Consider the following 16548-nt stretch of genomic DNA (forward strand, 5'->3'; position numbering starts at 1 on the left):
TCTCTATGGCGCAGCGCGGCCCGCCGCTTTCCGGCCCGGCTCGGGCTCCGTCGTGACCGCGGGGAGATGGCTTTACGGCAGCCGTAAGTGAGGGCGTTGGGCGCGCGACGGAAGCTGGCCGTGGCGGCGGAGGGGCTCCGGCTCTGCCCGTGAGAGAGGAGCGGGAGGGGCTGGGGGGTGGAATTGGCGGGGGAGACCCCAGGGGTCATCTATCCCGCCCGGGGAGACTCCTCCGAGGCGCGGCCCCCTCGGCCTGGGGAGGGGCTCTTGCCAGGGCCGCTTCGGGCGGGGGTGGACTAGACGGCCCTGGCAAGAGCCCCTCCCCGGTCCGAGGCTCTGCGCTCCCGCTTCCCGGGCTGGGCGGGTGCGAAGGCGACTCCAGGGGACTCTGCAAGCCCAAAGGATAAACTAGGGTGGCATTAGTTTTGAAAAAGGAAGGGGAAACAGTGCTACAAAAACAGTGGGGCGAACAAAAAACACACCTTCCATGTCCGGGGTGTGTGTTCTTTAAAAAGACATGGTTTTTTAGAGAGGGAGGTGTGATGGGTTGCCCTCCCTGATAGCATGAAATGAGGGCGTTGGGGTGTAACTTGAGTTAGTTTTCAGAGGAAAAGGGCCTTGGAGAATTGGTCCCAGGGAGGCTTAAAGGCCTGTCCTTCTGTGTATTAGATTGCAAAACAGCAATCTGCATGAAGATAATTACCACGGCTGCTTGAAGTCACAGTAACTTTAACCTTGTTGCGACACAGATCAAGTGTCTGTCCTTTTTTAAACTAAGGGATTGGTACCTCCGGTATGTAGGACAAGTACATGGGCCGATTGTTCATCACAATGGTCACCCTGTGTACGGAACCAGTGAGTTGGTCACATGCATGTGCTCCTGATGAATAAGGGGCAGATTCTGTGAAACACAGTCGGTGAGACTTCACTCCCTAAAGAGCACCCCTGGGTGGCAGTTTGGAGTGGGAGACCAGCTGGAATTTGAGCAGAGGCAAAGGTTAAGAGGGGGGTGAAGGGAAGGAATGACTGATCTGGCTGGAATTTGATGGAGGCTGAAAGGCTGTGGAAGGAAAGTGGGTGCCTGTCTTGATGAGGAGCCCCCTCACCAGCCCTGTGTATGTACTCTTTCCTCCCACCTCTAGACTGGCCAGTTCGAGTTGCGAGATGAGGCCGCAGCAGCCGCCTGTTGCCAGCAAGGTCTTTGTCCAGCGGGACTACAGCAGTGGCACCAAATGCCAGTTCCAGACCAAGTTTCCTCCAGAATTGGAGAATCGAGTAAGGGCTCCGTGCTTTTGTCGTCCCTTGCAGTCTGACACAAGTGGAGGAGAGTTGGGTTACACCCAAGTTGACATATCCAAAGTTGATAGAAAGGGTGACTTTTCCACAGTAATGTTCATGATTCCAGTTTAAGTAATAATATAAAAACTGGAACATTCAAATTTATAAAATTAAAGGTGCACAGCAGCTAAAAGCAACCAATACAAACTTAGGTTTTGAAGTTTTGATGAAAATATACAAAGAAAAAGCAGCAATATTAAAAGCTAGGAAAACTAATTTTCCCTTCCTTCGGGAGTCCTAAAAAGCATTCTTATTCTTGTTTGGAACACAGAAGTATTTTTACACACCCGTTAACTACACACTTCATTTTTTAAAAAAAATGCCTCAAATTGGACCCACCAATTCCCGGTCAGAGTCTAGGATATCAGCTGTGTCCATACACAGCTGTATTCCCCTCTTTGGAGGGGTGGCAATTTGCCTTACTGTTTTTGTTTGCTTTCTGAAGTTCTGGCTGGCAAACAGGGACCAGATTTTAAATTAAGTGTGGGTGGAAGGGTCAGCGCTGCTGCCTGTGTCCAGATTTGCTCCTGCTGAATCTTTTTCTGCTCTTTTTGGAAGGATTCCAAGAGAGAGAGGGAGTCAGACAGCCAAAGTCCTCAGGACCAGGGTGATCTACCATCAGCTTTCCTGTGGAGAGGATCCTAGTCCCTTTTTTCTTTTGATTTTTAAATTTTTGTTTTAATTTTACTTGTAAACTAGTTTGGAACGATTGTATCCTGAAAGGCAGGAGAAATAGATGGATAGATAGATAGATAGATAGATAGATAGATAGATAGATAATTGTAACCATATGTAAATAAGTACTAGTGTGAAATCAACATTTCTTTTATTTATGTTATCATAGAATCATAGAGTTGGAAGAGACCACAAGGGCCATCGAGTCCAACCCCCTGCCAAGCAGGAAAAACCATCAGAGCACTCCTGACATATGGTTGTCAAGCCTCTGCTTAAAGACCTCCAAAGAGGTAGCTGCACGTCAGCTACAAATGTGTGCAAAGTCCAAGTGATTGTGCATGGCTTGGGCATAAACTCCTTATGTCCTTATCCTGGTGACAGTTTACATTTCTGTTACTGGGCGGGGAAGGTATTAAAAAGGCTGTGGCTCAGTATAGAAGGAGGTGCCTGAAGTGTGTGATAAAGGGTTATATCCTTGGACATAAGCACTATAGTGAAGTGCTCTGTGAAAAACCCTTGTAGTCCAGTTTTGCCACTGGCTTTCAATTGCCAATTCCTTTGCTCAAGAACTAAGTGTCATTATACAGTCATACCTCGGGTTATAGATACTTCGGGTTGTGTGATTTTGAGTTGTGCACCGCGCCGAACCCGGAAGTACCAGAACGGGTTACTTCCAGGTTTCGGCACATGCTAAATTGCGCTTTGCGCATGCACAGAAGTGCCAAATCGCGACCTGCACGTGCGCAGATGCAGCGCTGCAGGTTGCGAACGTGATTCCCACACAGATCACGTTCACAACCCAAGTGTCCACTGTATTTGCCATTACTAGAGACCAACCTTTCATGGGCTGTAAGTTTCTAGTATCAAAATAAACTTGGGCTATCTAGTGAAAACCCAAGATCATGAACATCTTTGTGTTTTCTCTATTGATTGTCACTTCCTGTGTATAAGTTTTGCTGAACTTGTAGATCCAGCTGCACACTCAAGCCCAGGCAGTTAAAAGCAGCTGAGTTGTTCTTGAGTCACGTTATGTATGTGGAAGTTCTCTAGGTTACTTAGTGTGCCTAATGCAGCAGTGACGTCATATCTTCTCATTGGATTCTCATTGGATTCTGTTTGTATTCTTGGATGTTGGTTCACATTCTGCATTTGGAGAGTTGCCTAAAAGCCTGCATGCTTAAGGTTAACTTAGCAAAATAGTGCATGGGGATGAAACTTGAAGTTTCAGCAATGGAAAATAAAGAATACAACTCCCTGCTAGACCAGATCTTTTGGGACTACAACTCCCATCATCCCTGACCACTGGTCCTGTTAGCTAGGGATGATAGGATTTGTAGTCCCAAAACATCTGGAGGGCCGAGTTTGCCTATGCCTGGTTTAGATGATCACCCATCACATGTTCCAAACTGAAGCAAGCAAGCAGGGGAAAGTGAAAGGGTGAAGGCGCAACTCTGGAAGACCACCCAATGGTCGTCCCCGGCCCCCATCACATTAACCTTTTTCTTCTCAGCACAGTGGATATTGTAGTCTATTCCAACAGTACAGTCATACCTCGAGTTAAATGTGCTTCAGGTTGAGCATTTTCAGGTTACGCTCCGCGGCGACCCGGAAGTAACGACGTGTGTTACTTCCGGGTTTCGCCGCATGCGCAGACTCTCTAAATGACGTCATGCGCAGAAGCGGTGAATCGCAACCCGTGCACGTGCAGACACGGGTTGCGTTCACTTCAGGATGTGAACAGGGCTCCGGAATGGATCCCGTTCGCATCCAGAGGTACCACTGTATTGTCCTGATCTTGAAGAGTTGAGGGTGTGTTCATAGAGCAGTGACACGGCAAGGGCACCACCTTCAATGAGCTTAGTTAGGTGAGACTTGAACAGGGGCTCTTAACTTACTACATGTATACAGTTGTACCTCAGAAGTCAAACGGAATCTGTTCCGGAAGTCTGTTCAACTTCCAAAACGTTTGAAAACCAAAGTGCGGCTTCTGATTAGGAAGCCACGGAAACCCTGTCAGACATTTGGCTTCCAAAAATAATTTGCAAATCAAAACAGTCATTTCCGGGTTTGCTGTGTTCTGGAGCCAGAACGTTTGGGAACTAAGCTGTTCAAAAACTAAGGTACTACTGTACTGTCTTTCCTTCAGAAACTTACAACAGTGTTTTAACCTCACAAGAATCCAAGGAGTCGTCTTAAACTGCAAGAGCATCTTGCCCAAGGCGACCCAATAGCTTAATCCTATGCACATTTCCTTGAAAGTTTGGCTGAGTTCAAATGGGGATACTTACAAATAAGCGTGTGACAGATTGCAGCCTGAGCCTTGGCTTCCTGCAACTAAACGCCAAATGGTACCAGCTCAGAAGTTAAACAAAAGGAGACAGCGACTTAGTCCAGTTTTGATGCTGTCATCCTTAATGGTGGTGATAATAATGAAGCCATTGTCTTCCACAGTGAGATCACTGCCCCTACTGCCATTTGAATTCAGTGCTTTAATTTTGTTTTGTTAGTTGGTTTGTATCCAAAATGGATTTGAAAGAAATTCATTTTCCAAGCCTTTTAGTGGACCTGTGCAGAGATTGTCTGAGGCCTGTTGTGGGAGTCTCTAGTCAGCTGGGAGACATGGGGTGTTCTTCACATGACAGTGTAAGTCCGGCAGGCTCATGGTGGGGGCCCCAGGTCAGCTTAGCCCTCCAGTCGCCAGAGCAAGTTTAGCTGGCTGCCCCTCCCCGCTGCACAGGCCTGCCAATTAGTACAGTGATACCTCGGGTTACATACGCTTCAGGTTACACACTCTGCTAACCCAGAAATAGTGCTTCAGGTTAAGAACTTTGCTTCAGGATAAGAACAGAAATCGTGCTCTGGCGGCGCAGCAGCAGCAGGAGGCCCCATTAGCTAAAGTGGTGCTTCAGGTTAAGAACAGTTTCAGGTTAAGAACGGACCTCCGGAACGAATTAAGTACTTAACCTGAGGTACCACTGTATACTGCATGCAAATACTTTTAAAAGAATGCTGTTTGGGCCTGTATATAAGCTGACGTCTCTACTGGAAAACATTCACCTCTAGAAACAAAGGTTTACCTGTTACTTAGCTATCACTGCACAGAAAACCATATATGCATTGGAGTTTGCTATGTGAACCAGGTTGAATGCCTTCTGCTAAATGTGATGCCTTTTTCAGGTCGACAGGCAGCAGTTTGAAGAAACAGTGCGAACTCTAAACAATCTTTATGCAGAAGCAGAGAAGCTTGGGAGCCAATCTTACCTTGAAGGGTGCCTGGCCTGCTTGACTGCCTACACTATATTCTTGTGCATGGAAACACATTATGAAAAGGTACATTTAGTTACTGTGACCTCTGGAAAGGGCAGGGTGCAACATGGGCAAACTGGAGTTGTCAATGGCAGAAAGTAATTCCACAAAAACAGGCACGTTAGTCTCTTGCAGCAATGAAGGCCAGTGGCACCATTCTGTCCCCAGGAATAAACTTTGCTCTCACTTTCTGGTAAGAATTAAGGGTGCTTGCCTGCCTGCCTGCCTTTAACAAAGGAAAGCACTGGGAAACAGCAGCAGTTCCCTCTGCTAGTTGGCTTTCTGGCCCCAGCTGAATTTTCAGGATAGTTTTCATAAATGGGTGGATGCATTTCCCTCCCATCACTTTCTTGACATTATAAAGGCTATCCAACTGTCTCTTGGCCAGACAGTTCGGAATAAGAGGTGCTTTGCTTTCTCTCCTAAGCCAGCATGACATATTTATTTAGTTCTCCAGAGTCCATTTCCTCTCACCATGGTGCTTCTGTTTCTGAGATTATGTAATCTGGATTTGGTGCCTTTGTTACTTGCTTTTTGAGGTTACTCAGAATGCATTTATAATATATTGGCTTTCAAGAAAGGACACTCAAGGTATTTAGATCCAACCACAGTAAATATCCAAGTTGACTTTTAAAGTTTGCTGTGCTTGACTTAGAAGAAAAGCACCCTTTCCAAAGACCATAAAAGGTAAAGGGACCCCTGACCGTTAGTTCTAGTCGTGACCGACTCTGGGGGTTGTGGAGCTCATCTCGCTTTATTGGCCAAGGGAGCTTGTAATTTGGCCAGCATGACTAAGCTGCTTCTGGCGAACCAGAGCAGCGCACGGAAACGCTGTTTACCTTCCCGCCAGAGCGGTACCTATTTATCTACTTGCACTTTAACGTGCTTTCAAACTGCTAGGTTGGCAGAAGCTGGGACCGAGCAACGGGAGCTCACCCCATCATGGGGATTCAAACTGCCGACCTTCTAGACGTAGAATAAAAGCACACTTTCCAAAGACCATACTTGAGTTAAATGCTATTTTCTGTAAATGAATAATTTACTAGTGCTTCAAAAGAGCAATAAATATTGTTGGCAGTTAGTTATTATCTGGATAACCTTGGCCTATGTTTCTTTAAATTTTCAGATTTTTCCACTGGTCCTAGCATTCAGGGTGCATTGAAGCTGTTCAGTTATTTAATAAATCTGCATAGTTGGATCAAGCTGCTTAACATGTTACAGATAAGTTAGGAGGCAAATTTGAAACGCAAAACAATATTTTGTGTTTCTATATGCCATCTATAAGCAGTATAAAATGTACCAGCTAACTAAACAGCAGAGCAAGACGTGGTTGCCTATGCAGCTGGCTATTTATGCAGTACTCGCCCTGATATTCAAAGCACTTTACTTTCATTATCCTGCTAATCTGCCCAACAATCTGTAGGGTCAGCCATTACTGCTGGGACTGAGGCAAGGTACTTCCTTGATCATGAGACTCTGCAAACAGGCCAGCACCACCTTTGTTATCTTTCTTTCTTTTGGTTTAATATTTTTATTAATTTTCACACACAAAAACTAAATCATTACATTAAAGAAAAAAAATAAAATGAGACATTTAAAAGAACTGTGTACACAATCAATATTAAATCCACATTATGGGATTACTTGAATCCCCCGACTTCCCTCCACTCCTTCCCTTGGTTCCTTTGTATTATCTTCATTCATGCATGTCAAAAAATAATAATCTTTATCTCTAATTAACTCCAACTTTAAACATTGTCTATAACATTACAAGTGTTTTTAAAAATCCTGCTAACGTATTAACTTGCATACATTGCTTTTGTAAATATGGAATAAACATTTCCCATTCTTTTTTATATTTGTTGTCATCTTGATCACTACATTTCCCAGTTAATTTATCCATTTCCGCATACTCCATTGACTTAGTTTGCCAATCTTCCTTGGTGGGGACTTCTTCTTTCCAGTGTTGGGCTAGCAGTATCCGGGCAGCCATTGCTGCATACATGAACAAATTCTTGTATTCTTTACGTAAAACCATTCCTGTAATACCTAATAGGAAAGTTTCTGGTTTTTTAACAAAGGTTATTTTTATTTTTTTCCCAATTCATTATATATCATTTTCCAATTTTTAAAATAACTTTACATTGTCACCACATATGAAAAAATGTACCTTCTTTACATTTCCAACACTTACTTTCTCTTGTTTTATACATTTTGGGCAATTTAACTGGTGTTAAATACCACCTATAGATCATGTAATTCTCTTTAAATAAGGTCCAGGCTGTGAATTTTATATCATTCTTCCATAGTCTTTCCCAATCTGTCATCTGAATTTTATGTCCCACGTCTTTTACCCACTTTATCGTAGCACACTTGACCTCTTCATCCTTAGTTTCCCATTCCAACAAGTTAAACATTTTTGATAATAATTTAGTACCACTTTCTATTATTTCTCTCTGGAAATTTGAGATTTCATTGGTGAATCCTTTCTTTTTATCATTTTTGAATACTTCATTTAACTGAAAATATTGTTACCAGTCTGTTACCTTTCCTCTTCTTGAAATTCCTTTGATTTTAATTGGTTATTCATTTCTGTTAACAGCTCTCTATGTTGCCCAATTAGGTTTCATATTTAATTTTTTCACGGATATTGCTTCCAGTGGGGAAAGCCACCATGGTGTTTTTGTTCTAGCAAATCTTTATATTTTTCCCAAACTTTAAAATCGCAATTTTTATTATATGATTCTGGAAGTTTTTATGTACTTTTGCCTTCTGATACCACAAGTACACATGCCATCCAAATTTAGTATCATGTCCTTCTAAAACTAATAAATCTGCATTTTTTAAATATTATCCAATTCCGGATCCAGCATATGCAAGAAGCTTCATAATATAATTTTAAATCTGGTAAGGAGAAGGCACCTCTTTCCTTAAGATCTGTTAATAATTTATATTTTATCCTTTGCTTCTTTCCTCACCAGATAAATACCTTTGAAATATCCTTCTGCCACTCTTTGAAGCAGCTCACATTGCTTATCACTGGGATTGATTGAAACAGAATTAACATTTCCTTTTTTTAAAAAAAAATAATTTTTATTAACCGACCAATCAAATCAAATCACATCACATAAATTCCGAATTACAAAGCAGAATTTTAAATTTTTGTTGGGGGGACCCATATTTCAAGTTCCGAAGGGGGATTCCGATCATCTTCTTGCTGCTGCGTTAATATCCACAAATCTGTCCAAATAATGTTCATAATTCTATCCAGTCTTATCTTGCTGTTTCCACATCTCATCTTGTTCGTATATTTTTCTTTTTTTCTTTATGATCTCTTCTGATAATCTCCTTAAGCAGGTAAACACCAATTATAATCTTGTGTGAATTTTTCCGTTCGTCCAATCATCATATCAAGATGGTTTCCATATATCATCACTTTCATAAAATAACAGCACTCTTTCCATCATTAATCTTGCAAATCTGTCGCTCTTTAGTCCCTCTGAGGAGCCTTACCCACAATATGAAAACAAATCTGCTCCTCCTCCCAGACATGTCTTTCGACAGAACTTGCCAAAATGGTGACGCTATCTTTTGCTGCGTCATTCCAAAGCTCTTATGCTTTCCACGATCTTCTTGAAACATGTTTGGTTAGAAAATTATCTCCACACAGTCTTAAATCCACAGCTTAAGTCATTTAAACGGCATTTCTGACTTGTGACTTGTGGGGGGTTCTTGGTTAATCACATAGAGAAAAGAAAGTTTTCCCCCCTCCCCCATCCAGTCCCGTTGCCGAACATACCGAGCCTTGGTGTGTCTTCTCATGATTTATTCCTGTTCCTCCGACCCGTCTTGTTTCTCAGAGATCTCTTCGGTTAGCAGTCTTTACTCCCCATTCTTCCTTGAAATATGTGCATTAGCTTCCTCCTAATTGTTTCTTTTGAAGTTGCTGCAGCTAGAGGCAACGTCCAGGAGCGCCGAGATCCGCACAAGGGCTTTCTGCCTAGTGCCCCCACCCCCTCAAATTCGGCGGTGGTATAGGGCACAGCAGGCAAGGGCAGTCCCCCCCACACACTTGGGGGGGGGGCGGGAGGCTGTTTACTCCCATCACAGCCTCTTAATTACCTCGTGTGGGTCGGAGAGATGTTATTGTCAGCCATCTTCCGATGCGCCCCTAGTGCCCCCCCCCCCCCCAGAAATAATATTTCCTACAGGCGCTTGTAAAAGGACTTTACTACTTTAAACATGGTTTTGCAAACATAGTTTTGGGAAGCAGATTGGATGCAAATGCTACAGGAACGTTTGTCTCTTCTTTCCCCAAGGTTCTGAAGAAGATTGCCAAGTACATTCAGGAACAGAATGAGAAGATCTATGCCCCACAGGGCATCCTCCTGACAGACCCCATTGAGAGAGGGCTCAGAGTTGTATCTTTTTCTGTGGCTTCCTAACCTTTTGTGCTCTGGTAGCTCTCATATCTGTTTGTGCCTTTGTGAACCAATAAAACAGCCTGTGGCCATTAAACAAACAAATCCTGCTGGGATGAAATTAGTATTTTACTCCACCTTTTGAGCAAATCTTGTTTTAGCCTTTGTTGTGTAAGCACAGCCCCTTAGCTACCTTCACAATTAGTGTTGGCCTAGGACTTGAGAGATTCGTGCTCCTCACTCAAGCCAAAAAGCTCACTAGGTAACCGTGTTCCAGTCACTCAGTCTTGGTCTTAACAGAGTTGTTGTGGAGGGAGTGGGGAAAGAACCTTGGATGAAAGGGTGGGATATGAATGGAACAAATCCCTTTCTTAGGTGTGGAAATCACTTCATACGTAATGATTGCTACTTCCGTTGAGTTTTCGCTTGATAGCACATGGGGTCAAGCTGGCAGATAGAACCTTTCCATCAGTGCTGGTTAGGGAGGCTGCTCCAAGCAGAAGAGAAGCATCTCTTGCTTCAGTTGCTACAGAATTGTAGTTTGCTCTGTGAGGCCTGTTATGTTGACACACCAGGAAGTGATGGGGGTGTTCTTCACAGCTTCAGGTGTACAGGCCAGTTTGCCTGGCCTCTTCTTAACAGGTGTCAAAGAGTACTTGTTGGGGATCCTTGGAGGTAGGGAACAAGCTTCCTTCTGAGTGTTGCTTATCAGCTATAGCAAAAAGAGCCTTCCAAGAAGTCTTTCCCCCCATTCTGTAGATTTTGCTTCTGACAAGGGCACAGGCAACACGGGCTCTCATTGGGGGGGCAGTAAAGTGCTTTGCAGCCGCCTTTGCCTGCAAGGAGCAGCGTGTTGGCATCTCTCCTCCAGAATTCAAAGTGGGGGTGGGGAAGGGTTTATGCTAGTTCATTAATAGTATAACATTTGGAAAGAAAGAATTTGGCTGAGTCAGACTCATTGGCCCATCTAGCACAGCATTGTCTGCACTGGCTGGCAGCAGCTCTCCAGGCTTTGAGGCAGGGGACATTCCCATGGAGACCTTTGAGGACTGAGCCAGGTGTCTTCTGCAGGCAAAGCACAGAGCTGAGGTCCTTCTCACCCCTTAAGTGGGGGTGGGGCAATATAAGATTCAGTACTTCGCTATCTTGATGTTTTTACCCACATGCCTCTTCTGCAGTGTATTTTTTTTAACAGCCCTGCTGTGCAGATTGAAATTACCATTTATGAAGACAGAGGTGTGAATAGTGGGAGATAAATCCTGAGGTCCAAGGTAAGTGTTAACTGTAGATGCTGCTTTGTGATCTGCTCTCTACAAAAGAAAACCCCACCAAAATAGTTTATTCCCACTGCTCCCACTAAAGAAAATGGTTTCTGCATTTAAAGTTCATGGGGAAAACAACCCTATACTATTGCATTATGATTGTTTCATGTAGCCCTAAATTAGTGAAAATTTCAAAATAATGTTAAACCCCTGGAGAGCTGTTCTAGCAGCAAATGAAGGAACAGAATTGAGAGCCAGTGTGGTGTAGTGGTTAAGAGCGGTAGTCTCATAATCTGGGGAACCGGGTTCGTGTCTCCGCTCCTCCACCTGCAGCTGCTGGGTGACCTTGGGCCAGTCACACTTCTTTGAAGTCTCTCAGCCCCACTCACCTCACAGAGTGTTTGTTGTGGGGGAGGAAGGGAAAGGAGAATGTTAGCCGCTTTGAGACTCCTTAAAGGGAGTGAAAGGCGGGATATCAAATCCAAACTCCTCCTCCTCTTCTTCTTCTTCTTCTTCTTCTTCTTCTTCTGATTCTTCTGGAATTATAGAATAATTAGACTTTTTTTATTTAATCTGATTGAGTATTATCTTCTACCTATCACATTGAAAAGGAGGAATCAAGATCGGGAGGATGTGGAGGAAAGAAAAGGAGAACAGCGAGACTCACAAAACAGTGATAGCTGGTTTGGAGTAATACTGTTGTAGTCACCAAGAAGATAGAGTGCATATTAAGGTTTTTCTTTGTATCCATGTTGCTTGTTTTCAGGATGCTGGTTCTTGGGTTCTGTCACCTAGTCATCAGTTTTGAATGGAGAGTGAATTTTCCCAACAACCTAGTGGGAAACCAGAATGTAACCAAGCACTGAAGGACAAACAGAAATCCTCAGCCGCTTGGCATGAGGAGGATTTCCTTTTGGACACTTTGTCAGAAATTGCATGTTGCCTTGCAGCTCAGCCCCCCCCCCCCCCAGTCCGCCTTGCTGGAGGGTCTGCACGGAGCAGAGGGGTCCTTCCACCTTGCCCTTGAAGACTCCATTGCCAGTTGTGGGGAAGTTTGAGCAAGGGGCACCCCAGTGGGCGAGTGGAAGCTGCCACGGATAGGATCCAGTCAGCAACTCCCCTCGCCCCCCAAGAAGGTGTCTGATAGGTGGACCCCACCACCAGCCTGAGACTGCAAGGGGCCCCTCTGTTTCTGCCCAGGGGTTAGGATTAGCAGCCTGAGTTTCAATGGCTCAGAAATGGACTGATGATAAGTCTGAGATTGAATAATACTTCCAAGAAATCAACCAATCTACATGTTGTAGATGTGGCACACCCACCTGGTACAAAAGAAAGATGTTAAGAGATATTTAAGCTGGCTTTAGGACCATTGTTGAATAGCAGGCAACATGTGAAAGCAAGTGACAAGTCTGGTGAATTCACCAACTGGCAATAAAAATGCCATTATCAGGCCAAATAGGTCATTAAAGAGAACACCCTTCAATCTTTCTTGCCAGATAGGTGATTTATAATGCAAGGATCAATTTTTAGTTGATTGGTCAGTGTCCTCTATCAGCTCCTATGCTGATCAGAAAGAAGTTTCACTCATAAGCATGTGCAATTAAGAGTATTCTAGTTTGATCTATCTTGCCTTAAGTTGTGCATCCTCATTACTTGGGAGAGAAAAGTGGGATGAAAACCAAATTTGGGAGTTGAAATCTACCCTCTTGTGTAGGCAGCACCATTATTGAAAGTGAAATTCTAGATCTTTTATCCTGTCACAAGAAGGAGTGTACAGTGGTACCTCGGGTTACATACCTTTCAGGTTACATACGCTTCAGGTTACAGACTCCGCTAACCCAGAAATACTACCTCAGGTTAAGAACTTTGCTTCAGGATGAGAACAGAAATTGTGCGGCTGCAGCGGGAGGCCCCATTAGCTAAAGTGATGCTTCAGGTTAAGAACAGACCTCCAGAATGAATTAATTTCTTAACCCGAGGTACCACTGTAGTGCTGATGGAAGTAATTAGTTGAAATTACAAGTGATTTTCCCTATAAATATAAAAAGTTTAACCAGAAGTCATTCTTCAAATGATTAACAAAGTGTAGTCCTGCTTATTGCTGCTGCTGCTCTTGTTTCGAAAGCAATTTCTGTCCAGTCTGTTGTTGGCTTCCCTGGAGGAAAATGTTGGCCCCTGACACCCTTTGGCTGCAGTATGACTGTTGCTGGTGAGCTTAAGAATAGTGCAGCTAGTCCATTGGAAGGTCCTGCTAATCCCTGAACTCTTGAGAGGAAGCTGTCATGTTAGGCTCTTGTTTTCTGTGGCTGTAATACACCCTCTTCCCTCCACGCCGGCTGCGTTTACTGCCACATCTGTTTGGCACCATCCATTAGATATGGCTCATTTGACAGTTGCTAGTGCTTTCCAGAATAGTTGTAGGGATTTTGAGCAATTACATACACAAAGGACCTATGTTATTGGTGTTCAAGCCACTGTGAAATTTCTAAACCTAAGGCACATAGACTGATAGTACATTTCTGAATAGCTTCATTAACTGCAAGTGTGTTTTATTTAGCATGATGATTTGAAGCTCTCCAGTAATGTTGAGGTAGAAAAGGAGCTTTGTAGATTCTCTGGCTGCCAAAATTATCCTTTGGTCACCTTCCTCTTCCAGCCATCTGAGGTTGGCTTCCTGTCCACGGCATTCGTCCAGAATGGTCCACAGCTGTTGAACATACACAGCAAGGATGCCATGGGGACCCTCATGACATAGGCACTCAAACACCCCTTTGGAAATTGGCGTTTGAGTGCCATCAGATGCTCATCAGAATGACACAGAGCTGGTACTTTATTTATTTAGTGCAGCGAGGCTCCTCACGGGGTCTCTGCCATGGGAGCATATTCACCCAGTGCTTTTCAAGCTGCACTGGCTCCCGGTGGAGTACAGGGTCAGATTTAAGGTGCTGCTTTTGACCTTTAAAGCCCTTCATGGCCTAGGACCCTTGTAGCTATGGGACCGCCTCTCCTGGTATGCTCCACGGAGAGCCTCAAGGTCCATAAATAACAACACCCTAGTGGTCCCAGGCCCTAAGGAAGTTAGATTGTCTTCAACCAGAGCCAGAGCCTTTTCAACACTGGCTCCGGCCTGGTGGAACGCTCTGCCTCATGAGACCAGGGCCCTGCAGGATCTGATTTCTTTCCGCAGGGCCCGTAAGACAGAGTTGTTCCGCCTGGCCTTTGGCTTGGAGCCAGTTTGATTCCCTCCCTCCCTCTCTTTCTTTTTTCTTTTCCTTCTCCTCCTGCGATGAGGCTACATTTTAATATTTTAATGTTCCATTATTTTAATGTTGTATTTTATTTTTGTTTTTAAGTTGTAATCATTCATCTTGTTTTTATTATTGCTTGTAAGCTGCTCTGAGCCCGGCCTTGGCTGGGGAGGGCGGGGTATAAATAAAAATTATTATTGTTATTATTATTATTTTATAAATAATCTCCAGCCAATCAGAGTCTGCTGTCACCCAGGCCAGTCAGATGGACTTCACCTGATGCAGGCCACATGTAATAAAACCTTAAAGCAATTGCCCCCTTCTCTCCTCTGTCAGAACCACTGCTCCACAGGTTTGCAACACTGGTAACAGTACAAGGCTTCAAACCTTTAAAGTCACTGAAAATTTTACCTTCAAAACACAAGCATATCTGAGAGGAAAGTGCATCAATGTTTTGTTTTAACCTGTTTAACTCAGCTCTCTTTCGTCCTAGCTTCCAGCTTTTGTTCCAGAAAGTTCCCCTACCTCCTCCATCATAACATCATTCCTTTCTTCTGCCGCCAACCCCATGGTGCCATCTACCACAAAGACTTAACTTCTCAAAATCCTACTCCTTCACAGCAAAATCCCATGGACAGGATAGCATCCATTTTGTGTCATATGGGTAAGCCAAAAGCAATGGCGTCTGCCTGGTAGCTTTAGCTTCCAAGGACCAGTTGAGCAGCCATACGAGTCAGTGGGCACAAGACCAGACTGGAGTCGGCTAAGGGCTGAGTGGCTCCTTTTGCAAGCACTCGGATTTTGTCAGCTGTTCAGGAAGAAAGCAGCAGTGCGGCATAGGCAGCTGAATCTCCAGAAATGAGGCCCATGTTTGTGAAGTGGCAGCAGGGTTTTTCTCGGCTTGTTCAGAGGAGACTTGGAACAAATACCATCTTGAGCTGAAGCCTCCTGTGTGGTAACGGCAACAATGCAAAAAGGCTTTCATTTTTAACACTTCACCAAGAGCTAGTGCAGTCTTCGGGACACGAAGTCCTCTGCTTTCACTGTGTCTTTCAAGAGAGGAGAAGGTCAATGGTTTGTTTCGTTCAATGCGCGGAAGTGCGGCAGCCCAAATGTATGCTGTGCCAGTCAGTGTAACCGCCCCCTGCTCTCTCCACCCCTTTTCAAGTGTTGAATATGTGAGCTAGGTAATAAATGGCTTTTTCAGTTTTGTTAGCAGTTAAAAAGTTTTAGGGCAAGCTGGTAACTTGACTAGAAATGGTGTTATGATAGCGCTTTGTTTTAGATCTCTCTCACACAGTGTGCAACTCAGCAGCCTGTAGTACTTCCACTTGCATTCAACATTCCTCTAGCAACACTTACAAAATATATAGAAGATTTTAGTCTTCTGAGTTGATACCTTCTTATGGATCAAGTGTTTTTCTCCGTTCATCCAAGTGGGCCCTTGAGTAGAGGCCAGCAAGAGTCGCTCAGCCGCTTGACAGTTGCTGTCGCCTCCCATGTCCAGGAATTCAAGGCTTTGCCAAATGAGACCACCTACAAAACGGATAGAATATTTCACTTCTTGAGCGATTCAAAAAGCCAGTAGTGAATCAGGGTCTTTAGGTGGATTATTCTTCAATACCTATTTGCTGGTTTCTTTATCCTTTCCTCTAGAAGTCTGTTTAATATTTAAGTGTACAAAACACCTGTTGTTGTTTTTCTAAACTGTAACAGTGTTCTGCCTTTTGCACCCGTTACAATCAGTTTTGAGAAATATTAATGGATTGGTAACTTTTTTTCTTAAATAAATTTTGTCATTTGCTAGCACTGATCTGAATTTGGGTTTATTTTCTTCCATGAAAGTTAAACCAATGACATTTGGGGGGAATTGAAGATCCCCTCTGCTACTCAGCCTGCCCATGGCCTTATTTGTATGTATACATTAACTTGCATGTTACAGGTATATTTGTCTCCACATTTTGGGGGGATCTTTAATGTGAATATTATTGCACACCAAGGAAATCATTGCACTGCACTTATACATCCTGAGTTATTTGGAGGAATTAACAAAAGACAGAATCCCAATGTCAATTCAAATAGAATATTTTTATTTATTTGCTGCCAGAATGGTGTGCAGTGAGTAAAACGCCTTTGCTTCTTGAAGCTCTGGATTGCAGCATTAGAGGATAGAAACATGGCTAATGATTGCAAGAAAATACCTAACCCCATATTGATTGGGCCAATAGCTTACACTTCCCTTTTTTACTATGGTAAAGAGGAGACCGGCTTCCCTCATAACTTAGTACCTTCCAGGTG

General features: G+C 43.8%; 1 protein-coding gene across 5 annotated transcripts; it reads left to right on the forward strand.

Annotated features, from left to right (window-relative positions):
• GOLGA7 (golgin A7) lies at positions 1 to 16059 on the forward strand. 5 transcript variants are annotated; one of them, XM_083456658.1, is made up of 6 exons: positions 1 to 83; positions 1143 to 1275; positions 5191 to 5343; positions 9639 to 9740; positions 10949 to 11011; positions 14744 to 16059. In XM_083456658.1, exons 1-5 carry the CDS (start codon positions 67 to 69, stop codon positions 10994 to 10996), a joined length of 453 nt encoding a protein of 150 aa, XP_083312784.1. In that variant the 5' UTR covers positions 1 to 66; the 3' UTR covers positions 10997 to 11011; positions 14744 to 16059. The 5 variants fall into 5 exon arrangements, with proteins under 5 accessions (XP_083312784.1, XP_083312785.1, XP_083312788.1 ...); XM_083456659.1 differs by having other exon boundaries at positions 75 to 149; XM_083456662.1 differs by lacking the exon at positions 1 to 83 and adding an exon at positions 107 to 149 and having other exon boundaries at positions 1152 to 1275.
• The last annotated feature ends 489 nt before the right edge of the window (positions 16060 to 16548 follow it).

The sequence above is a fragment of the Podarcis tiliguerta genome (assembly GCF_965153285.1).
Source record: "Podarcis tiliguerta genome assembly, chromosome: 8".
In the NCBI taxonomy this organism is placed as follows: domain Eukaryota; kingdom Metazoa; phylum Chordata; class Lepidosauria; order Squamata; family Lacertidae; genus Podarcis; species Podarcis tiliguerta.